This window comes from Notechis scutatus, chromosome 1 (genome assembly GCF_049901735.1).
Source record: "Notechis scutatus isolate UNSWTSFEM ecotype Mainland chromosome 1, rNotScu1.2, whole genome shotgun sequence".
NCBI classification, from domain to species: Eukaryota; Metazoa; Chordata; class Lepidosauria; order Squamata; family Elapidae; genus Notechis; species Notechis scutatus.
In genome coordinates, this window is record NC_142009.1 from 269001488 (window position 1) to 269027743 (window position 26256).

The following is a 26256-nucleotide window of genomic DNA, read 5'->3' on the forward strand; positions in this document are numbered from 1 at the left end:
CTCCTTTAATTGTAATCCTTCATTCTCTCTGGTTTCTGCTGGTCAACCTTCAAAGTACTCTCTTATCATATGTGTATTTATTAATCAGTAAATCTTTGCATAGGAGGTTTTCTTACAGTTAATTTCAATTTTGTCATATATTCTTTTATATTGAACATTTTTAAATACCTTATAGAAAATATTATTTCAAGCCAACTTAGTCTTTAACTGAGCCTGTCACTTTCCAAAATCAATATTTTAGTCCATTTTGCTATTTTCAAAAAAATAAGTTTTTCTTTTGAATCCTTAAACTTACACTACTTTCATCCAGGGTAGAAGGAAACTCTCCCAGCATGATGAAACTTGCCATTCAGAAGGTTCTTAATATCCAGAAAATCAATAGCAAGCAAATCAAGAGAGGGCTGTTTGGGGGCTGTTTTGAAGATGCAGAACCATGGCTTAGGTGATTTCCCCCTCACTTCCTAGAGCTCTCAAAGCCACTGCAGATGCAGACATGATATTCTTCCGATTAAAATCAGAATTCCGATTTTTTTGGGAATCGCCCCCCCCTTCTTCTCCTCCTTCCCCTCCTCTCGGAGGCCCCGAGTCAGGAGTTGCTACCACCGACGCGGCTCTGCGTGGCTCCAGTCCCGCGTTGCCTCAGGAAGGGAAAGGCAAAAGGAAGAGCCGCGGCGGCGCTTTGCAACGGCAGCAGCGGCTCCTGGTTTTGCCTTTCCCTTCCCGAAGCAACGCGGTGCGAGCGGAGGCCGGGCGGTGTGCGAGCGGCGGGTGGGCGGGCGGTGCGAGCGGAGGCCGGGCGGGCGGTGCGAGCGGCGGGCCGGCGGACGGTGCGAGCGGCGGGCAGGCGGGCGGTGCGAGCGGCGGGCGGTGCGAGCGGCGGGCGGGCAGGCGGGCGGTGCGAAAGGGAGCTGGGCAGCGATTTCTTGGCGCGTGGTGGTGGGGGGCTCTCTTTTGTCCGGCCCCGATTTTTTTTTCAGAGGGGAATATCATGCCTGAGATGGTTATTTTGCAATCTCTTTACTGGCAGACTGTATGAAACAAACCTATGAGTGATCCTAGTCCTTTCCTTGATCCAGAGGTGTTCCAAGGAGCTGATCCCTTCACCTGTTCGTCTGTCAGCTCCTCAGTCCACAGTTGTTTCCCCGGAAGTCATTTTTTTCCCCTAACGCTTTCAGTTTTCTTCAGTTTTCTCTTTCTGATTTTTTTTTCAACCTACTCCATCTCTTCCTTTCCTGCATAGCAGTTAGGATAAATTACTCTCGCTAGAAGTCTGCATTAATTGCTTGCACACTACTTTCGGAATTAGGCAAAAATCTGCATGAAATCAGACTATAATCTACACAATTGTAGTCACAAATTGGCTTATCATTGAGATTCAGAACCAACTTTTGACTGACATCCTAGATAAATCATGGACTTCTTCCTTTTAACTTCCCTCCATGGATCTGAACACAGCGATCATGTTTCCCCGAAGTTCATCAAACTGAATACCACAAGTTCTTTCAGCTTGTCCTCAGAATTCAGACTAAGATAAATACTTGATGTAAAGTAACAATTAAAAGACATGTGTGGTATGAAGCAAAACCACTACGTTCCAGTTCTGCATGTCTATGTCAGGGAAAACAGATGCTGTGACTGCTTTTTTGTCAGCCCTGATTTGCTGTTTCATCAATGCTCATGATAATCCTGCTTTTCCTTTTAGGTGAGAACCGGACAACAGTTCCCTTCTCTCCAACGCTTCCTCATTTGCAAAAGAAAACACAGCAACAGGAGGAATGTGAGCCCGAGGAAGGGTTGTCCTATACAGGGACTCTTTCTGTCACAGTGTCTGGAGACCAATGTTTGCCATGGGCTTCAGAAAAAGTAAGACAATTGAGCTATAAAAAAGACTTCCTGGAAGAAGTGCCCCTGGTGGAGAATTACTGCCGCAACCCTGATCATGATGAGGAAGGGGTCTGGTGCTACGTAGACCACCCAAACATGACCTACAATTATTGCAACTTGAACTACTGTGGTGAGGAACAGACTTCTATTTCCATGGTCACTGAAGATAAGTAGTATCAGGGAGAGCATGTCGATATTTAATAGAGGTCATTTCTTGAGGTTCTACAGTGGAATTATTGTTTTCCAATTCTAATTCTTTCAGTATAATGTGCATTGCTGAAGACGTAAAGTCCTCAGATAAGTCCCCACCAAATCCAAGAACCTATTGGATCCCAGCAACTGCCATGGCAGCAGACTGTTGTTTTTTTCCTCCTAAAAATCCATAGGGCCTACTGATATGTCATCAGGAATGCGCTAGTCCACTGATAAGAGAAATCACAATGTTTTTAACGAAATCACTTCTTTGTATTTTCCTATCCCTCTTCCATTTCAGAAATCAATGTAAATTATGTCACTGATGTTCCCGAGGGCCAACGAGGTGGACGAACTATTAACGATCAACATGAAATTTTCTTTGATCCCAAGACGTTTGGTGAAGGCGAAGCAGGTTAGGAAGGGAATCAATTAAAGAAAGAACATTAGTGAAATTAGAGAAAAAAGATAATATAGCTCTTCATTGAATATTGGGTTAGCGCAGTAGTACATAATTTTTCAGCCTAGAGGCTACACTTTTGAATGGCATTTCAAGGATTAGATTTGTTTAGAGATTATAAATAATTACCGTATTCATCTGGATTTTGTTACAGTGTTTGCAATTCTAAATGATTATGGGCAAATAAGAATGTTAAAATATTTGATACAAAAGAAACAAAAAGAAAACAAAAGAAAACAAAACAAAAAGGTAGCCTGTAGTTGTAATCAGGTGACTTGTTTATACACATTTTTTTTTCTCAAAAGTTTTATTATTGGTACCTTTCCATTGTCCAATAAGAGGTGGGCAGGGTAGAAATCTGGAAAATAAGTTTGATTTGCTGTGAAAAATAGGAATGATAGGAATTCTGTACTGAGGTCTCTCTCTCCTTACCTCCTCCTCCACCTTTTGAGCATACCAAAACATGTCATTTTACATGTTTCTTTCAGGCTGTGCCTGCACAAATTTTCTTTCTCAACATAGCTGTGTGAATTCCGAGTTACTAAGGAAGCTAATGAATGGTGCTGTCATAATAGATCATTGTGGGATAAATTAAGTGCAGCAAATAGAAAGTAGCCCTGATTGAAGGAGGAGAATCCTGCATCAGCCAGTGTTGTCCTCCAAAATGACACACTGCACAGGATACCACGGATTACTTGAACACTTTGTTATTACCCATGACAGTGGCTGAGGTTGGTAGAAGAGAGAACCAATGTGCCCTAAGGCAGGTGCTTTCCGCCTTCTCTAGGCATTATAAAGGCAATATCCATGTTGGTGTGTTGCACTGAGAGAACTTGCTGAACTGGCAGGAATCTTCTCCCACCCACCCCCCACCCCCACCTGTTTGCGTATAAGTAGGCCTTTATGCTGGGAGGCTGACTTGTCAAGAATTGGTTGATTTGATTTGGCACTATCTGATTGTAGATAGACTCTGAATGACTTTCAGTACAAGAAACAGAATAAAAATAACATAATGAAAAGAAAAACATACAACAAAAGAACTGGAAAGGGTGGGGTTGGGGGAGAGAACTAGATGGCAAGTTCAGCAGACAACACAGAATATATACTACCAATATCCAGAGATGGCTTTCCAGCAACCTTGGCCGAAGGCAATGAAGGACAGTCAAGTCACATGGCTCCCACAAGGAATTTTGTTCTTAAGTGCAGGCTTCATGACAGAGAAAGTAGAGAATGTGTGTGTGGGGGTGGGTAATAGCTAATTTAGCTAATAGCAAGACTTCTGCTGGGAGAAAGTGGAGAGGCTTAATTCAGCTTTGGCTCCAAAAACTGGAACTTCACCGACCAAGGCTATGAAATACAAACAAAAAGAAAGCGGAGTCTTGCAGAGATCTCTTTCAAGAACAGTTAGCCAAATATTGTTAAGGCAAATTTAGAAGGATGTATATATAAATGTGCCCTTGAGGGTGGCATGGTGGAGGTGGAGTTCTCACCTCACAATCAAGAGGCTATGAATTTGATCCTAGGTAGCAGCAGATATTTCTCTCTTTGGGCACAACGTCTGTTGCGAACTCTGCACAGGCATCAGGAAAGGCATCTGTCCAGTGAACACTCAGCTCCATTCAGCTGTCGGGATTGCACTGCATGGTGGTGCAGTGGCTAGAACGCAGTACTGCCGGCTGCCTGCAATTTGGCAGTTCGAATCTCACCAGGCCCAAGCCTTCCATCCTTCTTGAGGTCGATAAAATGAGGACCCAGAATGTTGGAGGCAATATGCTGACTCTATAAAATCGCTTAGAGGGGGTTGTAAAGCACTGTGAAGCGGTATATAAGTAAGTGCTATTGCTACAGGGTCGTTAAAAGACAGAAAAAAAAAATAGATGGGCCCTTGGGGAAAAGAAATTGACCTTGGAGAAATTCAGAGGGGCAAATGTAGAAAGGGCAACTTAGAAGCTTTTATAGAATAGCAGGATTGGAAGGGACCTTGGAGGTCTTCTAGTCCAACCATCAACTTAGACAGGACACCCTACATCATTTCAGACAAATGCTTGTCCAATCTCTTCTTAAAAACTTCCAGTGTTGGAGCATTTACAACTTCCGGAGGCAAGTTGTTCCACTGATTAATTGTTCTGTCAAGAAATTTCTCCTTACTACTAGGTTGCTTCTCTCTTTGATTAGTTTCCATCCAATAGTTTTAACCAAGATCAAGAGGATAGAAAACATTGTCCTATTTGCCAAGAACTATTACATTTAAATATTCAGTATAGGCAGCTTGATAGAATTTTAACATTTTGTGGATTGTTTCCAAAGACTCTATTCTACTGATCAGACCTTCTGTCCACAAAATAAGAAAAAGGAGAGAATGGCAAGGTTAGACAGGTCTCTATAGAAGTGAGCAACCAAAAGGCATTAAACCTAGAGAAAAGATGATTTGTGGAAGCAACTTTATTTTCAAGGTCATTTAGACCTAGCTTTATCAATGTAACTTTTTTTACTATGAGCAAAACCTTGTCCAATCAATTTCTGTGCATACTCTACTTTAAATAAGGAAAGGAACAGTGCCAGGATATAAACATAATAAAAATGATACTCTTATGTCATTCATTTTAAATTAATATTGTCAGTCATGCAGGGGATAGCTAGGACCAGACTCTTATGTCCCAATTCATCTTCCAGTAGTCATTCCAATAATGAGAAGCTAAAAATTTCTGCCCACACAGTTCCGGTCAGGAAAAGTTCTTACGCCTGGAGCTAGCCACTCACTATCATCTCTTCCTAGCAGAAATTTGGCTTATGAAAGACAGGACCACTTGTGAACTAGTCAATCACATGTGGGTGGGGCTATATTTCCAGATTGTGGCATCCGTCCCCTGTTTGAAGAAAAGAAAAAAACGGACAGCACTGAGAGTGAGCTCCTGGAGTCCTATATGCCAGGCCGAGTTGTGAATGGAGTAGAGGCTAATGTGGGCAGTGCTCCATGGTAAGTCTGGTTGTGGAAAGGAGATGGAATGGAGAGAGTTTGCTTGTTTTCCTTCCTGAGTGTGCCTGATTGCTGACACTGACTGTATCAGTTGATATATGACTTGCCATTGCAGCTTCTAAAAGAAGTATGACCATGGTAGTTTCCACCTCTTTCCTCTTTGTGAACCTTGGGCAGTAAGAGGAACTAGGTAGCAATACAAAGAAACGATAATATGCAAGTCAATTGCGGTCTATCCAGTCTCTTATCTGTAGAGTTTTTCAATGAAATGATCAAGCCTGGAAGAGTTGCCTCCCCCACCCCCTGCATTTCTAATTTTATTGTACTTAGGCAAGTCATGCTATTCAAGAAGAAACCACAGGAGCTGGTATGTGGCGCTAGTCTCATCAGCAACCGCTGGGTCCTCACGGCTGCCCATTGCATTTTCTATCCACCCTGGGATAAAAATTACACAGCCGATGACCTCCTTGTACGGATTGGCAAACACAGCAGGACACGGTAAGAGCTTAAAAGGTTATGAGCCAGTCAAATTATATACATTGAGTCATAACTGTCATAACTGTCATGCTCCAAAAATCAAGATAGCCACACTGAGATTCTTCTAAGCAATTTCCTGTATTGTTTTGGTTTTTTTTAACTCATAGGCAGAAATCTTGCCAAACTAAAGCAGACTACTTGTACCATTGTTGTTAGTTGCGAAGTTGTGTCCCACCCATCGCGACCCCATGGACAACGTTCCTCCAGGCCTTCCTGTCCTCTACCATCCTCTGGAGTCCATTTAAGCTCATGCCTACTGCTTCAGTGACTCCATCCAGCCAACTCATTCTCTGTCGTCCCTTTCTTCTTTTGCCCTCAATCTTTCCCAGCATTTGGCTCTTCTCCAGTGAGTCCTTCCTTCTCATTAGGTGGCCAAAGTATTTGAGTTTCATCTTCAGCACCTGGCCTTCTAAAGAGCAGTCATTAAACATACATAATCTGAGAATTACTAGGGAGCAGCTATCTTAACTCTCTTTCTCCCACACAACTATCCAAATTTTGCTGTATTTTGCTCCTCTGGAATGCACTCCCGTCTCTTCTGGGAATGCAGAGTACATTCTGCCACATAACAGCTTTCTATCGTCCCCCTTTTCTAGCTGGGAGGTGGTGGCCTATTGAAAGTGGGGCAGAAGTGGAAATCACAGGGACAGAGCAGCAGGCTTGTCAACAAGAATGAAATGCTTCAATCCACCATCCATAATAATATCATCACAAAATACAAAGACCTGCTAAAAGAAGTAGAATGACTCTGCCCCCAAAAAAAAGCAAAAATTGTGCTAGTTGTAATAGATATTTTGCAATAGCAATGTATCTGGAGCACCACTTGAACACCATCAGCACTGATAAAATCACCATCAGTCAATTTCAAAAGAGCTTTACTTGAAACAGCTTAAGTCCTGCAACAATACTAACACAATCAAACAACAGCATTTCTTTATGGCTACCCTTGGGAAGGACTCAGCTGGTAGATAAAAATGCCAAATCCAGCTTAAACATCTGGTTGACCGCATGACCAACAATCAATAATAATTGATTAAATGTATATGCCACCCAACTCCTAGTGATTCTGGGACTCCTAAACCCAGCTCCTCTTATTGATAGTTCCACTTAGTTCACAACTGCAGGCAATGAGAAGTTCCAGGACTTCACTTTAGATTTCTCTAGATTAGAAATGACTCAGGTCTTGCGGGCAAAGACACAACATTAACGCTTTAAAGAGGAGACGAATCCCTTCGGTCATCTCATTAACCAGCTTGCACAGATAAGTTTCTCTGATATTGCAGACCCCGTAGCTTGCTCAAAAACTCTGGTCTCCTTTGATGACAACCCCTACAGTTGTAGATTATGTAACCTTGTGCTTCAAGGGTGAAAGAAATGAGCCTTTTTTTATAATCATTCTTCTTACAATGTTTCCTATTGAGAATGACTGAGAATGGTCATATATTAAGGAACCATCAGTTAACAATTAACTGTGATGAACACACCCAATATCCCTTGACTGTTCTGTTTCTAACCTATGTGTTGGTGAATTAAAAAAAAGCTTGACAATGTTGATACAGCTGTTTGAATCTCTGTTTCCATAATTTAATTTTTAATGATAGTAAGCTGTAACTTTATCTATTCATTAAGCTGACAGCTAATTTAACTGGATAAACATTCAATAATGTTAATAGTAATCATAATGTTACAGAACCAATACAAGAGGAAGGGGATGGGAAGTCAGTTAAACTCTTTGATGTGCATACTATAAAGAGTGTAGAAAGGTTAAAAATGTCCTGACATTAGCATTTCAAAATTGCATTTTTCTCATCTCTGGAACTTTTTCAGATATGAGGAGGGCAAGGAGAAGATTATGTTCCTGGATAAAATCATCATCCACCCCAAATATAACTGGATGGAAAATCTGGATCGGGACATTGCACTATTGCATCTGTCTAAGCCTGTACCGTTCAATGATTATATACACCCAATATGTTTGCCTACCAAGAAAATTGTTCAGAGGTAAGGAGAGGAGACAAGACTTCAAAGTTTCTTTAAAAACTTTTAAAAGCTTTAAAGTAAGTGAAGATCAATCCAATGTTAGGAAAAGAAAAACTTTTGCCAGCATAATTCAACTATTTTACTGCCAATTATGAGTGACACAAACTCACAGTGCAAAAGGGGGAAGAGGCGAGAATTGATGCACACACAGCCAGTAATTAAATGGATTTTTTTTCTTTTTTCTTTTTTTAAAAAAATATAGTTTATTAATTTTTACAATTAAAACCAACCACAGTACATACACAAATAAGCAAAAGAAAGGAAAGGAAAGGAAAGAGGAGAAGAAGAGAGGGAAAGAATTTTGAGAAAAGAAAGAAAAAGAAAAAAGGAAGAAAGAAAAAAGGAGGTTACAAGGTTAAAAGCATTCTTATTTTTACAGTTTGCAAGATCTTCTTTTTTTTCCATAACCTTAACTTGTGTCATGTAACCACACCTATTCTTTACTTATATCACTACCTCATTGTTGTGGATTAATACTTTTCTCTTATGCCTTATGATATATAATTTATCTTTTGTCAATCTAATTATACCAACAATTCCAGCTATCATAGTATAGTGAAGTGTCTTTGTTTTTTAGCGCCAAAGTCAATTTATCCATTTCTGCGCATTTTGAGATTTTTTCAATAATCATTTCTTCTGGTGGAATTTGATGTTGTTTCCAGTGTTGAGCGAAGGCTAATCTGGCCGCTGTTAAAATGTGTATTGTTATGTATTTAGCTTTTTTGGAGATTTGCTTATCAAAAATCCCTAATAGGAAGGACTCTGGTTTGTATTCGATCTGCTCTTTTGTAATTTCTTCCAACCAAGTTTTGATTTTCTTCCAATACTTTTGGGTTTCTGCACAAGACCACCACATATGGAAAAAGGTTCCTTCTTTTTTCCTACACTTCCAGCAATGCGGACTCATGTTGGGATGCATCTTCGCTAACCTCGAAAGGGGGAGGTGCCATCTATAAAACATTTTATAAAGATTTTCCTTGTATGCTGCCGATTTGGTAATCTTATTGTTTCTGCCCCAAACTTTCTCCCATTCCGCTAATGTGATGCTGCGCCCTACGTTCTTACTCCAAGCGATATTTCCTTTTACGATTTCTTCTTCTAGTTCTGTTTCTAATAAGTAGTTATAAAATTTTGTTATGTTTTTTTTTATTTGATCCTAATAAAATGTTATCTAATTGTTGCAATTTATTGTTAATTCCGAATTCTTTTTTGTCTTGTTTGTATCTGCTTTGAATCTGAAGGTAAACCCATTGGTCAATTTTTTGTCCTTGCTCCTGAAGTTCCTGCCTCGGTTTCAAATTTCCTTGTAGGTCCAATAAGTCTTTGTATTTAATCATTTTGGTAATTTCTAGATTGTTTGGGTGGATCATAGCCTCCATTGTTGAAATCCATACTGGTATTTTTGTATAATGTTTTTTTTGTATTTTCCTCCAATTTGTTAATAGTGCGTCTCTGATTAAATGTCTATGGAAATATTTTTGATTGGTTTTCCCTACATCCCATAAAAAGGCGTGCCACCCCCTTTGTAAATCGTGGCCTTCTAAAAATAGTATTCTTTTGTTGGTTAAGTTCACCCAATCCTTCAGCCAAACTAACAAGGTGGCCATATGATATAACTCCCAGTTTGGAAATGCTAAGCCTCCCCTGCTCTTCATATCCTGCATTGCTTTTACATTTATTCTGGGTTTTTTCCCTTGCCAAATAAATTTCAAGGTTATTCTATTGAGTTCTTCAAAAAACTTTTTATGTAATTTGATTGGGATCGTTTGGAATAGGTACAAGAATTTGGGGAGAATGTTCATTTTAATAGTAGCGATTCGGCCTAGTAGTGAAATTTGAAGTTTCCCCCACGATTCTAAATCTTTCTTTACCTGGTGTATCAGTTTATCATAATTGTTTTCTTTAAATGTCTTACAGTGTGGAGTTAGCCAGATTCCTAAGTATTTCACTTTCTTTGTCACTTGTATATGCATTATTTCTTCTAGTTCTATTTTCTGTTTTTGTTAGATTTTTGGCCATTAATTTGGTTTTTTTTCTATTTATTTTGAGTCCTGCTACTGCTCCGAATTTCTCTAATTCACTCATCAATTTTGGTCCCGTCTTTTGGTTCTTCGATAAAGAAAATCATGTCATCTGCAAATGCTTGCAATTTATATTCCTCTTTCTTAACTGTTAATCCCTTTATATCTGAATTCCGCCTAATTCATGTTAATAATGTCTCTAATGCTAATATGAAGAGCAGGGGAGAGAGTGGGCAACCCTGTCTCACTCCTTTTTCTATCTTTATTGGGCAAGTGCATTCCCCATTTACTATTATATTAGCTTGTTGTGTGTCATATATAGTTGTTATATTTTCAAATTTGGTGCCCAAATTCAAATTATAAATTTTTTGAATTAAAAATTGCCAATTTAGATTGTCGAAAGCCTTCTCTGTGTCTAGGAACATAAGTGCTACTTGTTTCTCGGGGTGGGCTTCGTAGAATTCTAGTACGTCTAATGCTATTCTTAAATTGTTCTTTATTTGCCTAGTTGGGAGAAATCCATTTTGGTCTTCATGTATATACAGATTTAACATCCTTTTTAATCTGTTTGCTATAATAAGTGTGAATATTTTGTAATCAGTATTTAAGAGTGAAATCGGCCTGTAGTTGTTTATATATCTGGGATCTGTATCCTCCTTCGGGATCAGCGAAATCAACGCCCCCCTCCATGAGTCCGGCATCCTGACTGCCAGTAAAATGTCATTGAAGACTTCCACCATAAGTGGTCCGATTTGATCTGCTATTGCCTTGTACAGTTCTCCTGGGATCCCATCGGGGCCCGGGGTTTTATTATTTTTCTGGTTCTTTATTGCTGATTTCAATTCCGATTCAGTAATGTCTTTATTTAGTAATTCAGCCATTTCTTCCCCAATTGCCTTATCCTTTACTTCATCTAGATAATTCCTTATTCTATCTTCGCTAACATCCTCTTTTTATATAGATCTTCAAAATATTTATAAGTGATTTCTTTTTTCTGTTCTATTTCCTGGTATGTATCTCCCTTGCTATCTATTAACTGATATATCAATCTCTTCTCTTTCTTTTTTTTTAATTTATAAGATAGCCATCTTCCTGGCTTGTTGGCATGTTCAAAATAGGTTTGTCTGGTTAAATTCAAATTCATGGTCATTTTCTCTTGATCAATTAAATTCAATTTGTGTTTGGCTATTCTTATCTGATTTTGCAGTTTGGGTTCTTTTGGGTTATTTTGTAGAAGGGTTTCTAGCTCCTTAATTCTTTGTTGTAATTTGTTTTGTTGGGAGTATTTTTCCTTGTTTCTTTTGGCGTTATAAGAGATTGTTATACCTCTTATTACCGCCTTCATCGTATCCCAAACATTTTGTTTCGTGGTTTCTCCATTATCGTTTTCTTTTATAAAAAAAATTTAATTCCTCCTTTAATTTGTTAATGTATTCTTTCTCTCTTATTAATTGAGTGTTTAAGGTCCATCTTTTCTTTGGTTTTGCCCTGCCCTTCCATATTACCTGTATTGGATTATGGTCTGCCCATTCGTTAGGCAAAATTTCCACTTCTTTTGTCTCGTTTGCTATTTACCCATTCATCCATGCCATGTCGATCCGTGTCCATATTTGGTGGGGATTTGAATAAAATGTAAATTGTCTTTTTTCAGGATGTAATCTTCTCCATATATCTGTTAGATTTAGCTCTTTCATCATTTCCCTACAGATCTTGGGGAGCTCTCTCTTCCCCTTTTTGTTCTTCCTGGTATTACTGTGATCTTTTTGGAAATCAGCAATGGAGTTGAAGTCTCCTACTATGCAAATGTTTCTTTTTTGCAATTCAACCAGTTTTCTATATAGGTGTTTAAAAAACTCTTTTTGATCTCCATTTGGGGCATAAATTACTACTAAAAGAATTGGAATGTCATTAATCCAGATCTGCAAACCCAGAGTCCTTCCTTCTGAGTCTGACCATATTAGCTCTGATTTCAAGTCCTCTTTCAAATATACTGCGATTCCCTTCTTTTCCTCCTCATCCGCTGGTGTGGTAAATAACTTTCCTAATTTCGGGCATTCTAAATATTTTTCATCCTTCTTTTTTATATGGGTTTCTTGCAGGCACGTTATATCTGCATTTTGTTTAATTAATTTAGATAATATCCTTTTTCTCTTGTCGAATTTAAACCATTTATGTTTATTGATAGTAATTTTTTCCCCTCTCCCATCTATTTAGTTTTGTTTCGCTCTTTGTCGTGTAACAATTCCTCTCTCTTCTTGCACTTGTGTTAATGTGGTTCCTTCTGTCTTTTGTTGTGGATGAGTATTCTCTTGGTTTCCTACCATTCCAGTTCTATTTTTATGTCCACCATATTCTTCTTGGGAATTTGTGTCCAATTCCTCCCTACTTTGCTCCTGTGGGCCCACCATCCGTTCGTAAAAATCCTGGGCTTTTTCCATAGTGTCTATTTTGATTTTCCTCTCTTTCCACGACACTAGCATTCCTTCTGGAATAAGCCATTTAAATGTAATTCTTTTTTGATTCAAATATGCTGCCAGAAATTTATAGTCACGCCTTTGTTCCCTTATTCTCCTCGGTATCTGTTTAAGGATCACAATTTCTTTCTCTTTGTACGTTATTGTTTTGTCTCTTGAGGTTCTATATATCATGTCTCGGACACATCTTCTGGTAAATCGTATGTGTACTTCCCTAGAACATTTGTGGCGTCTTGCATAGTTTGTATTGACCCGGTAGACTTCATCAAACTCTTTTTGAATGTCATCTTTATCCATCTTCAATAAACCGGCCAGTATTTCTGCCATCAAGTATTCCAGGTCTTCCTCTTTTGATTCTGCCACATTTTGGAATCTTAGGTAAGTTGCTGCCTTGTCCATTTCTAGGAGGACCAGGGAGTCCTCCATTTCTTTGCTCATGCTTTTAAGATCTTCATCCACCCTTTCTAATTCCCTTTCCGTTCGTTCGGTTCTTTTCTCTACCTCTTTTATTATAACTTCGTTTTTCTCCAAGGCCTGCTGCAACACCCCCACTTTATCCTCTACTTTGGAAATGTCCGCTTTCATTTCTGTCTTTAGTTTCCCCATCTCTTCCTTCAGTTCGTTAATATCTGCCCTTGTTTCACTGTGGTTTTTAGTCATTGTTTCTTGCAATCTTGTCAATGAGTCCTGTAAGGTTAGAAACATTACTTGAATGTTCGCATTCGAGATGCTAGTTTGCTTCTCTATTGGTAGTTTCCTCTATTGTTTTTTTGTGCCATAGGTGAAGTTGTTGCCAAAGTAGTTGTTATTGTGGGGTTAACCTTCCTACCAGATTTCAGTGCAGTAGTAGTTGTAGTAGTCATTTCCTTTAAGATTTGTTTTTGTTGTTGTACAATGCTAAATATATTATTCCAAATTGGCATTCAGTATTCTTAGTTCTATAACTGAAATTGACCAAGATCTATCAATCTGTTAAATAGCTATATTCTTAACTAATTAGTAAAGTGTATATATATTTCTCTGGTTTAACTTAAATGTAAAGTAACCTTAACTACACAATATATCGCATTCACAGATATACTCACACAATAAAATATAATATTGGTCTAGAGAGCTCTAAAATTGTTAAATAACTGATGCTTAATATTCTTACTGTCTCCCCTATATTCCCATTCAAATTATAACAATCTCTATTATTAATAACTTAACTAAATTAATTAATCCAATATTTTAACACTCTAATATTTCTTTACTAAATGTACATATTTATCGAGAGGAAATCAAAAAAAAAAAAAAGCAAGCATATTTCAACATAGCATACCATCAACAAATAGAGAAGAAGAGAGTATGTACACACAGAAAAGGATAGAGGAAAAGAAAGAGGAAAGTTCCAAAGATAAGAATTTTTTTGTTTCCGCTTTTCACTTTGGGAGCTTTCACTTCGAGCACACCGGAAATGACAAATGAAAATTTGCTGAGTAACAGCTGCCAGTAAGCAATGTTCCCACTCGTTCAAAGACTTCCAACTTTACTTGTATTTTAGTGTTCCTTAAATCAAATGTTCTGATCTCCTTCAAATAGAGAAAGGAACTGTCTCCGATAGAACAAGTTCTCAATCTTCCCGGAGTTTGTAGAATAAATTGTATCCCTTCAGACAGTTGAATCTGTTACTTTGTTGTAGCCACTTCAGCGTTCTAAATACCGCCTATGGCGCCGCTCTGTCTTTTTTTTTCCTATCGGCTTCGTTCTGCTTCTGGCTCCGGTTTAATAGCGTCAATCCAAATGTTAGTGATAACAGAATCTTTTTAGTCACTCCCTAGTGTTGGTCTTCCAAATTCCAAATTTCTCTTTAATTCTTTATTATTTCCGACTCTCTTCTGCCTGCCGAGCCCCTTCACTTTCACTAAACCAATTCTCTTATAGCTGCTTTCTCTTAGGGCTCACGGCAGACATTCGCACAGTATATAACAGCCTGAAACCAGTCTATTATCAGTCAATTATCTTCTCCGCCACTGACTTTAGCCACGACTCTCTTTCCCCACGAACTTGCAAACTTTCACTCACTCTTTCCTTCACATCGGTGGCAGTCCGGACTTCGGAGCCTCCATTGACAGGAGGCTGTTCTTGATCGTTGGGCTCTGGAGGGCTTCCTCTTCGTTGCAGGGGGGTTGCTTTCCCCACACTACAGCCTGAGGTTCCCCCACACTGGCACGGGTCTCTCTGAGACCCGAGCACCCCGAAAGATCGCACCAAACTCAAGAGGAGGATAGCTAGAGCCGCGAGCGGATTTCTGCCCCTCTAACCGTCCTTGCCTTGCCACCCATGGATTTTTTTCTGATACACATATACTAATGAGGTACAGTTGTATGATCTAATATTAGATACGATATATTGGACTAGACGACCTCCAAAATCCTTTCTAGCCCCATGACTCTATGATTCATATGCATTATTTACAAAATCAGTATGTTTTTTCTATATATAAGAAATCAAGTCTTTTTTTCTCCCTCTCACTTTCTCTTTCCTTTTGCAACTTATTCTTACTCCTTATCTCAATTTTATCGATACTGGAATGTCTTGTGAGTTTTTTCCCTGGTATCTTGCTGCCAAACAAAGCCACTGTCTAGCACTTTAATCTTTATACGGGCAACAGAGTCTGTCCTAATCTTTTCACACTCTCACAAGCAGGAAGGATTGCGGTATTCTTCAGTCTCTGCGAAGGAACATTTAGTCTTTGCAGATATTCACAGTGGTGCTTATAAAAGGCAAGACCCTGGATGAGCAATTTGTGATTCTGGCATGATAATGCAAAGATTGGAAGTATGCAACAAAGGCTGAACTAAATATGGGTACACCATAAAGAGCCAATGTGTGGAGGTGTTCAAAAGTGAGAGGATACACAATTGTAAAGATTTCGTTATCATATGCATTAAAGGAAGCAGTAATAATGGGGCTGAATATGTTAAATTCAGGAGAAGCTAGACAATTTATAGTCTGAAGCAGGAATTCAGCGGATGTCAGAGTGACCATCGGATGCATTCAATAAATTCAAATCTCACAGTCCACAAGATGGTAAAAATCTAAAAGTAAAACATATTTTGATGGCAAGATTTGAGAAACCTAGCTCTTTCTCTTCAAAGGGTGGCAATACGGGTGGGCTTAGCGCTATGTGATATTCAAATAAATAATAAGAAATTTAGTTCCATAACTACTACTAATTTCTAACCCCTAACCATCTCACTAGAAGAGATTATTTGTAATTCAGGGTTGAACTATGAAGTTCTTGGTACTCTGAGATGTTTCATTACCAACTAGGTAATGTCTTCAGTGCTATCTTGGTAAGCCTAGTTGGGTGATGAAAGATCTTCAAGAAAACAACCAAGCTTAGAGAACACCAAGGATATTCTTAGCAGTCTGTAGAGTTGTTTCTTTAGGGTAACAAAAAATAATAATGAGAAAATCAGTATTCACATTCGCTAGCTTGGAAGAAATAAAGCCAAAGATGATGCAAGAGGCATGCATAGATTAGCTGTGTTAGGATTGCTGGGGCCAAGATCTAAGGCATTTTCAGTCCTTTGTGGGACAAAAGGATAGAACTCTGTAGGAAGTATTAGTCCTTTGGCACAAAGATCATATTCAAGGAAAGAGAAGGATGATAAGAAATAATGGTAATAAGTGGTAGCATCCTTAAGAAGCAATGCAGAGCTTTTGCATGTTTGAACTCCTCACTGGCCTTTGTCCAGGGGTTGGATTCTACCAGTTCGCCCTATTCACTAGAACCAGTTAACATTCTAAGCAGTTTGGAGAACCTGTTGTTAGAAGAAATTACTGGCCTAATCCTGTAAGGAAGACAGGAAGGAAACATTCTGGTGTTGCTTACAGAAACTGCCTCTCCATTAACCCTTATTATATTCTTGGCAGGACTAGACTTCCTGTCTCAGGAAATTCTGTGGAGTTTTTTTCCCTTCCTTTGCTGGTACTTTGCTTGTGTGGAGTGACCATTCAAAATTACAATGGCACTGAAAAAAGTGACTTATGACTATTTTTCACACTTACGACTGTTCCAGCATCCTCACAGTCATGAGGCCAGGTGAGGAGATGCGTGCCTCGATGTGAGTGATACTGAGTTGGCACGCCCAGCCAATAACATGACCACCAAGCCACATCCACCCAGTCATATGACCACCAAGCCACACCCACCAACTAAGCCACGCCCACAGAACCGGTTGTTAAAAAATTTGAATCTCACCCCTGCCTTTGTCTGAAAAAGACCGTCAAATGCAAAATCTTATATGGTTTCACAACTCCTTGGAATATAGTTAGGTATGATGACCAAGGATTATTGGTCCTACTTGCAGGGAAGGTCATCATACTGCCCAGATTGGGCAAATATAAATGACCTGTTTTAATGATAGGTGGCGTAGTGGTTAGAATGAGTACTGCAGGCTATTTCTGCTGACTGCGGACATCCTGCAATTTGGCAGTTCAAATGTCACCAGGCTCAAGGTTGACTCAACCTTCCATGCTTCCGAGGTCAGTAAAATTATTGAGAGCAATATGCTGACTCTGTAAACTGCTTAGAGAGGACTATGAAGGGGTATAAGTCTAAATGCTTTTGGTATTAATGAACCACCATATCTCTATTACTTAATTCATCTACCTCACTCTAGGCTCTCCAAAATCTTTTAATCAACTCCACTTTTGTTCCGTAGCCTATTTCTAGCAGGATATAAAGGCCGTGTTACTGGTTGGGGTAATCTGTTTGACACCTGGGGTACAGGGGCACGACAACTACCAAGCGTGCTGCAGGAGGTGAATCTCCCCATTGTGAGCCGGGACATCTGTAAGGCATCCACAAATATTAAAGTCACAGACAACATGTTCTGTGCAGGTGAGTTTTCTTAGGTACTTGATGCGGAGACAGAAGTAGGCATGATTCTTTGTGTGTATGCAGTCGGGTACTGATCAGTTCAAATAACAGCTTTCAAGGCCCACTACGTAAGAAACAGCAGTTGGCCAATAGGATGAAGGAAAGTTATTTTCATTGTATGAGAGGGAAGACTATCAACTTTCATCCAATTACTACTCCTGCCTCCATTTCTTTGCCCTCCAGTGAGCAAATGTAACTGAGTGTCTTTCCCCAAATCTAAATACATCAGTAATGGACACCACTGAGTGGGTATAGACAAAAGAATCCTTTTAATTTGCCTACCATTAGGACTCCCAAATTACAAAACTGTACAACGAACCTCTCACATCTTTCTCTCTTACCTCTAGAAATGGCACATATCAGTGTAGAACAGGGATGTCAAACTGATGCCCTGTGAGCAGGATGCATCATGCGCAGGCCCCACCCACCCCACCTCTTCAAAGGCAAAAAAGTCACGCAATCACATTTGACATCCATAGTATAGAACCATATCCTAACTCTGTGATGGCGAATGGCACGCAGAGCCATTTGTGCCAGCACGCGAGCCGCAGGCAAACTTACCTCACTGAGCATGCTTGGGCCTCACAGCTGATTTTCGGGTTTGAGGCCTTTTTCGGCCTCCCAGAGGCTTGAGAAAAGCCTCTGCAGGCTTTTCAGGACAAATAATAGGCTCGTTTCATCACTTCCTGTATTTCCGGTAAAGACGAAAGGGGCCTATTATTCATCCTGAAAAGCCTGCAGAGGCTTTCCTCAAGTCTCTGGGAGGTCAAAAAAGGTCTCAAACCGGCTGAAAATCAGCTGTGAGGCACAGTGCAGGTAAGCGGGCGGCGATGGGAGGATTGCACGTGCATGCGCAGGAGGCATGCACATTGCCTTCTGGGTGCTGGCACGCAACTGTGCAAGCGCACACACAATTCTTGGCACAGTAGCCCAAAAAGGTTAGCCACCACTGCCATAACTCAAGCCGCCTTGGATATATCCTGAACAAAACTTAACTGAGGGTAAAAAATTGTTTCTAATTTAGGAGACAGTGTTTTCTTAGATTTCTATCCCTCGTTTCCTCCAAGTGTTCAAGCAGCTTTACTTCTGTAATACAGATAGGTTAGGCTGAACAAGATTGACCGGCCAAAACTCATACAGTGCATTTCCATGGCTGAGAGTGGGCTTGATTCTGGTTTCTTTGGGCACTATACCACATCACCTTTTGCCATACATTGACCAGGTTCATCCATTACTTTAAACAACATGTTTTGGTAAAGCAGCATCCACTTCTTTATTTATAAATACAACCAGAAATGCAACTTCTCTAAGAAGTCACTCCTGGTTTAAACGAGTTGTATCATAATGGGCTGAAGTTTATAATAGGAAAAAAAAAAATCTGGATCATCTCACATGAAACAAATCACTAATTTTCTGCCATATTATTTGCATTTTATTTTACCATATTTAGAGACTGTCTATCTCCCTTATAGAAGAGTTTTTTTTATGACTTTGATTCATTACTCCATCATTTTATAAAGCCCTCAAAAGATGATGAATTGAAAGAAATCATTTCCAGAATCTTAACCAAATGTTTTAAGCCAAAATATGTAGACTTTGCCTGGGAATAAAAATAATAAAAGATCTGATATTAAATATAGCATGTTGTGAAGTTAATTTGTTTGAAATAATTCTATATAGATCGATCATTTAAACCATGATTGCCTGTTCGTCTTATGGCAGCAAACACGCTAAACACCTCACAAAGTCATAGAATTTCTGCATACCAACCAGCAAACCAAAGGCATTGTCTGTGTTTACACAGAACAAGAAAACAACCAGTAATTAGCATTCTGTGTAATCTAGTGAACCCAGCTGAAAATAACTCCAATTGTTAAAAAAGTAAACCTAGGTTTATAAATTGAAGTAAGCCATTGCAACAAGTGAAGCAGGCCACACTGTTTCACAAGTATCAAGCTGATTAGCTCAGGAACTACATTAAAAGCCGAGGGTGGCGGGGGAGAAACAGAAAAAATATAGGAGAGTGCAGCCTCTTTACTAATTGCTTTTTTTTTAGGTTATAGTACTGCACAAATCAAGAGAGGAGATGCTTGTGAGGGTGACAGTGGGGGCCCTTTTGTCATGAAGGTAAGTTTCTATGTGTGACTACAAAACATAAAATGGGCATACTGCTGGTGTCACAGGCCCCCTATTCATCAGTCTGCAGCAAGAACCAGAGTGCAATTTCCCCTTTCTAATGCCACCGTTCATTTCTTTTCAGAAATATTCACTTTAAGAGCATTACAAGTTAATTAAACATATCATTAAGAGCAGGAAAGCAGGAATTTACAATTTAGGTGAATTTACAATTACCATTGGGTGTGGCACAAGCAGATATAGCCCTTGAATTGTAGCAGTGCTAACTTGGAGCTCAAGATCAGAACAAGCTGTCTCAGACAAAGCTCAGCATGTCAAAACTTTTTTTAAAAGCAACTGCCTCAATCTCAGTTTAGAAGTCTCAGTAAGAGCCGGGCCTATAGGATCTTCTTGGAAAAATAAGAGAGAGAACCTTCTCACTAACACAGCCCAAATTCTGAAGTTCCTGTCTTGACATAAACCTTAATTTTTTCTGTTGAATATTTTCCCTATGCTTTTCAAATAAGAGTGAAAAACTAGACTCAGAAATGTTCATGGGCTACCTCTTTCTTGCTTATAGTCTTGTAGATTACACAATCTTTCTACTGGTTCTGTTCATGTTTCTTTAAATGACCTACAAATGCTATTTGTAATTTGCTGTTGTCCCCCCACCCCGCCTTTGATTCTGTGGCACTTCTTTCCTCCCTACCAGGGTCCAAATCGGTGGTATCAAATAGGTATTGTCTCCTGGGGAGAAGGTTGTGATCGTGATGGCAAATATGGATTCTATACCCATCTGTTCCGTCTGAAGAAATGGATGCAAAAGACTATTGAGAAACATGGCCGTTAAATAGGAACCAAAATTTGCATTTGCACCTTGGTTTACAGATATCGAATAATCAAACAGTACAATACTAAGAGCCTACGTATGAAAATAAACCGAAGTCCTTCCTGAATAAAGATTTTTAAATAAAACACTTGGGGTTTTTTTCCTGGTATCAATTGCAGGCAATTTCTACTGAATGCATCAGCCAAATCATCCAGATAATGGAAGGGACATCCATGCCACGATTACACAAAGCTCACCTTTCGAATCTGACAGAACGTTTCTGCATTCCTAAATGTATACCTTTAACAGAGGAAACTGAAGCAAATACAAGTAGAAAGAAGTTGGCTTTCCTATTTCTTTGGAAAGTAAAGTGTTCTGAGGGAAAGAAATTACACGTAGCAGAGTTTTAACATGGCACAGATTACAAATAGGCAAAGGTTTTGCATTCAACCACGTTTTATTCTATTTAGATAAAAACCAGCCTATTTGTGTGAGAAAGATCCCTTTCTGCTTGAAAGGCAACAACAGCTTTCATCTTAAATGTCACAGTTGATTCCATTGTTAGAGAGGTTGTTACCTCGTTAAAGGGCAGGCTGTTGAAAAGGCATCTTTGGACCAGTGTTGTCCAAGGTTCATGCCCACAAGCCCAGAAACAAGAAGATAGGCTTGTTTGTTAAAGTTTGGCAATAACAGCATTTATTTAGTTAAATATTTTCCCCTGAACAATCAAGGAGTATCCATTGGAAGAGGCTAATTTACAGTTTCATTTGTAACTTCATACCCTTCAACCTCTAACAGACATTCTGATACTTCAAACACTCAATGATTTAAAGAAAAAGGTAAAAATGAAACATAGATGTAATGGAAGTATTAAAAAAAAGCAAAAACAACATCAACATAACGCTCTTAATGTACAGAGATATTTGAATTAGATTTTTCACCCAACAAATGGTTAAAGAAAACATCTAAGCATCAATTTTTTCTTGGAACTATTTATGACAAATTTGCATGCCCATTTTCCTGCATCTATTATTATACTGATTAATACTGTTGCACCCATACTATTTTTCTGTTAGTTTTATGCAACAGACATTAAAAATGAAACACTTGTGGAAAAAAACAACCCTGAGTTAACTAGTAAAAACTACTACTTTAGACAAATACAGTATTTTAGAGACAGAATTTCTATCGAAGTCTTCTAATGCAATGCTTTTGGGTGCATAGAAACTAAATACGTGTTTCACAGACATCATGAAAAAAAAATTAAGACCTAAGAAATCAGGAGAGAAAAAAATTAACCTATCATTAAATGCTACAGTACTGTATTTGTTTCAATACAGTAAATACCAACCAGATATTTGGTTTAATTTAGTTGGAAAGCATTCTAATTTCTGTAGTTTCATGCAAAAATTCTTTTATTAAAAATATGTCCAAACTCAGTGAGAAACTCAAACTAGCATGATTTAACACTAACAGGACATACCAAAAGCCTTTGCATATTTTTTTATAACATGATTTCTTCTGAAAAAAATAATTTTATCATAGGTCCCCTTGTAAAAGGAAGCAGAGCCAGTCACATAGTACTTCTTCTTCCAATGGTCTGATGGAATTGTGATGCTGACATTGGAACTAGCTGAATTATCAATACTTTCATATGCTGGTGCCAATGAAATGTGAGAACCAGCCACCAGACAGGAGGTTTGCATCAGAACTTGTACACTACGTTGAGTTATAGATGATTTTGCAAAAATTAGCTTCTTTGTATGCTTCTATATTGCCAGTTCTACTATTCATTCAACCCAAAAAGGAAAAGTGGAAGCCAATAATCAAACACATAGCCCACTTTGCATTAAATAGGACACATTATAGATGAGCAGAATAAAACAAAACTCCTTCTCTTCGGAGAAACTCATAGCAGCAACAATGCAATGACTTCACTATTTTTAGAGCTGTCAGTCACTTTTAATACAGCAGCAAACATTTCTCCACTTACTAAGTGAAGCTCTATAAAGACAGAAGAAGAAACTGAATATATTACATAAGCATCCATTAAGTAACAAAGCTGATAACCAAGAAATATGTTCTCTATATAGTAACTGAGAAAATGTCATCCTCTGAACCACTGACAAAAAAATTTAGTTCTATCTTTTCTAGAAAAGATTTCATAGTTACTCCACTGAAACATTGTATCACCAAGATTCAGGAAGTTCAGAGAAACTAATGGTAAAAGGTAACATTTATTCAAATGTCCTGTAGAAACATCTCCATTAGTTCTAAGTTAAAGCTAAGAATGGTTTAAATGCTATGCAGCATTTTGGAAATCAATATTAAAATGGTATTATCAAAATGTTAAAAGCCACACACTGTAAGGAGAAAAGGAAAGAAGCTAAGTGCATTGTTAATCAACATGGCTAATATATTTTAGTTCAAAGGCTTCACTTCCAAATATTATTTCTAATACCCGAATATTTATGTTTATCTCCAGATTCTATAAGTGAACTCTTGTATATTATTGAAAAAGTAAGGATTTGTTACTATTTCAAATAATGTACCAGAAGAAAACTATGTTAGCAAAATACATATATTTTGGCACCATTTCAAGGCCCATCATAGTGCTAGCAAATTATTATTGTGGTTTTTGAACACAAGATATTTTACCCACTTAGATAGGTGCTGATTCATTCTTCAGCTGAAAAGGCTGCAAATTAGAATAGGTTTCAAGGCAAGTGGAGATAATCTTCTAAGTAAGAAAATCTACATATTACAGATAATTAGGCTTATTACACCAATTTTCCACCAGATTACATATCATATATGCACCTACTGACCAATTATATTTTTACAGATTATTACCAAGCTTGATTGGTTGCAATATAGAACTGTTACTGTATAGCACCAGTGCCATCAGCCAAAGCTTAACAGGCATAAAGATGTAAATGAAATCTATGTCAGACATATAAGCAACTGATACTCCAGGAAGTATGATACGGGACATATAGTAGGAACATGGAAGGTGCTAAAGAGCCTACAGAAACTCTGTGTTATGACACCCGGAGGAAGAGATCTTATGAGGCAATCATGAATAAAGGAGATGTAAGTTAGCCAGATAATTTCTCACAACTCTAACAATTGTGCTCTGAAGTGGATGGATATTGTGACAAATAGTGTGATCTTCAATGGTCACAATATCCATTCACTTCAAAGCACAATAATTTTGGAAATAGAGTCCCAAATATTTCAGTCATTATTACAATTTCTGGTGATATATTTCATACAAACTTGCTAGCAGCTTCTGGGATAGAAAGAGAAAATGGATTCATCACGATTATAGTAACATTAAGAAAAAACTAATTGTTTGCCCATCTTAAGTTCAGAATACTTCTACTATCTTGAGGAAATCTAATATTCAAAAAGGTTTAAAACCAGTCCTCAATTAAGATTCTAGGAAAAGATCTGGAAGATATTGTCTGAGATATAAAATGTTCGGGCTTTGGGTCAAGAGTTTTCTGTAAGCACAATATTATTAATATTAAACATTTCCTTCATCTGGAACACATTTGTACATTAGTATCTCAGCTTCTCCTTGTTTTCCCAATGAAAGTTCACTTGCTATAGTGACTCATACACACACTCACTTAACAATTAAAATGTGGAGTCACAATAGCAATTAGGAACATGGATGAACATTTGCCATCAAGTCACTGCTGCTCCCACAGAGAGTTAATGCAAACTTTATTTACAAAAAGACACTTAAATTACTTGCTTCATGCCATGCGTCCATACAGAAACAGCTCAAGGATTATATGGAGATGTAATTCACAAAATTAAAAATGAATGCAACTAAAAGTTTCTAAAATTTAAGCGAGCTAAGATAAGACAACTTAACAAATAAAACCAAGTTTTAAGAAATTGGACTGAGCAAGAGAATTGTTTACAGCTCTGTACACGAAAACTAATACACGGACTCTCTTCTACGGTCAAGAAATGCTCACAAAGAAGCAAAATATATACAAAGATTTGTGCCACATTGACTTGGATCCTCCTCCAAGATCTGCTGTATTATACACAGAACCAGTTTGTATACATAAGGCCTGCATGAGGCCACTTAACTATGAAGACTTCTAATTTAGTCAACTAAAGATGGATAGCTCTGCAATAGCCAAACCGTCTCACGCAATTTCACTTGCGACTGCTTTTTATTCTCTCCAGTCTTTTTTTCAAGTCATCAATATTGGATGCTGTAGAAGAGGAAGTGGTACTTCCAATGCCAGCATGGGTCTGATTGGAGTCCAGATCAATGTGCTGGTATTGTTCCCGTGATTCGCGGAGCTGGGAAAGCTTACTGTGGAGCATATCTGTAGAGGATGCAACAGTGGGGACTGATGGCTTGGACAGTGTGGTGGCCAGTGATGCTCTGTCTTCTTGCTGTGAGGAAAGATATTGAAAACTCTTATTCAAAAAGTACTTCTCATATTTTTACCAAATCTTTACCAAGGTTGGCTCTAACAATACCACTATAACTAATCTTCTTGGGAGATTTACTTAAGTTTTAGAAATGTAAAATATATACGTGAAATGAAAGGATGCTAAAAAAATTATCCTATTCTTTATCTTCACTATGGCCAAGATCATAAACGGAATTGATATTTTCTTGCAATGTTTTTTAAAGCATGGAGTATGCAGTCTTGCTCATTATCTTCATCTATGCTGATACAATATTAAACTTATGACATACACTGAAAAAATATCACCACTAACCAAAAAGAGTGAAGTTAGATTTGTGCTATAACTCAAGATTTATTTATTTTTTTGCAATGGTGCTTAAAGGCTGGTAAACCCTTTTGAATTTTCAATAATTCTGTATAACTATAACCTAAAACATTTACCTGTTCTCCATACAAGTCCTGAAACTAGATGAAATGTTAAAAACTAAATAAACAAACTAAAACAATAAGTCAAAAACTTTCTACTCGTTCTACTTTAACTACCTTTGCATTGTCAAGGCCACATCGCTGCCTGAGGATTTTTAATCTTTCCAAATAGACAGATGGCCCCACCTCTTCCCCGTTTGAATTTCCGATAGCAGGAGAAACTACATTGGTGGGAGTGGGAATACATGATACCTCCATCTGTGGAGAAACTCCTACAAAATAAAAAAAAATCACAAGCCACAAATGAGTCAAATCGAACTTCAACAAAAGATTGAAATGGGATGTTACCTAGGTTTGTATAGGAGTTGACCAGGCTGATACTGAAGGTGGGATCAAATGCATAATCACTTGAGCCCCTTTGTGCCCACAAGAGATCTAAGTCCAGTCCACCTTGACTTCCACTGATTTTTATCTATCACCAATTTGCTTTGACTGCTAGTAGTTCAGATTCTTGTACAGAGCTTAAGGATGCAATAAACCACAGGTGTCAAACTCGCGGCATCACGTTGCCATCACGTGATGTTTCACAGCTTTGCCATTCGCAGAGCTGGGGTGGGCGTGGTTTGCCTATGACACCTCCAGCCCTTGGGCCACCAGTTTGATTAAACCTTTATATTTATTTGAACTGCCTGAACTCCCAATTTCCTGTGCTTGACAGTTTGCATGGCATAACTGCTTATGTTATCTTTGGGTCTTATTCTGGGAATGCAAAGCTGGATCTGGTAATGCCCAGTCAATAAAGCAGGTAGGACATTTTACTCCCTGTTTTGTGCTTTTCGTATTTACTGGACCATGTGGGATGAGTTTATAAAATGACTCTTTCTTACATAAGCACTGCCTTCTTTATAACTGAAATAAAACAGGCA

General features: G+C 38.4%; 3 protein-coding genes across 7 annotated transcripts in view; 1 reads left to right on the forward strand and 2 right to left on the reverse strand.

The window, feature by feature from the left end:
• The window catches only part of F2 (coagulation factor II, thrombin), a 28643-nt gene extending 8045 nt beyond the window's left edge, over positions 1-20598 (forward strand). Inside the window, exons 7-14 of the mRNA XM_026671237.2 lie at positions 1703-2014; positions 2378-2491; positions 5387-5513; positions 5844-6011; positions 7878-8051; positions 17298-17476; positions 19572-19642; positions 20343-20598. Of these exons, the coding sequence (XP_026527022.2) occupies positions 1703-2014; positions 2378-2491; positions 5387-5513; positions 5844-6011; positions 7878-8051; positions 17298-17476; positions 19572-19642; positions 20343-20480 (1283 nt within the window). The 3' untranslated portion in view covers positions 20481-20598. The remainder of the gene's footprint in view (positions 1-1702; positions 2015-2377; positions 2492-5386; positions 5514-5843; positions 6012-7877; positions 8052-17297; positions 17477-19571; positions 19643-20342) is intronic.
• Positions 12317-13306, reverse strand: LOC148133367 (uncharacterized). The gene has a single exon (XM_087951330.1). It carries the CDS (start codon positions 13288-13290, stop codon positions 12322-12324), a length of 969 nt encoding a protein of 322 aa, XP_087807456.1. The 5' UTR covers positions 13291-13306; the 3' UTR covers positions 12317-12321.
• Positions 20599-22055: 1457 nt separating the features above from the next.
• CKAP5 (cytoskeleton associated protein 5) overlaps positions 22056-26256 on the reverse strand; it is an 89891-nt gene continuing 85690 nt past the window's right edge. For all 5 annotated transcript variants that reach the window (XM_087951327.1, XM_026671234.2, XM_087951329.1 and 2 more), the window contains 2 exons: positions 25448-25602; positions 22056-24884 (listed from right to left, as the gene is read on the reverse strand). In XM_087951327.1, coding sequence (XP_087807453.1) covers positions 24639-24884; positions 25448-25602 — 401 coding nt within the window. In that variant the 3' untranslated portion in view covers positions 22056-24638. The remainder of the gene's footprint in view (positions 24885-25447; positions 25603-26256) is intronic.

Coding starts and splice junctions, on each gene's coding strand:
- LOC148133367 (XM_087951330.1), bottom strand. CDS start 13,290: ATGTTTCTAACCTTACAGGACTCATTGACAAGATTGCAAGAAACAATG.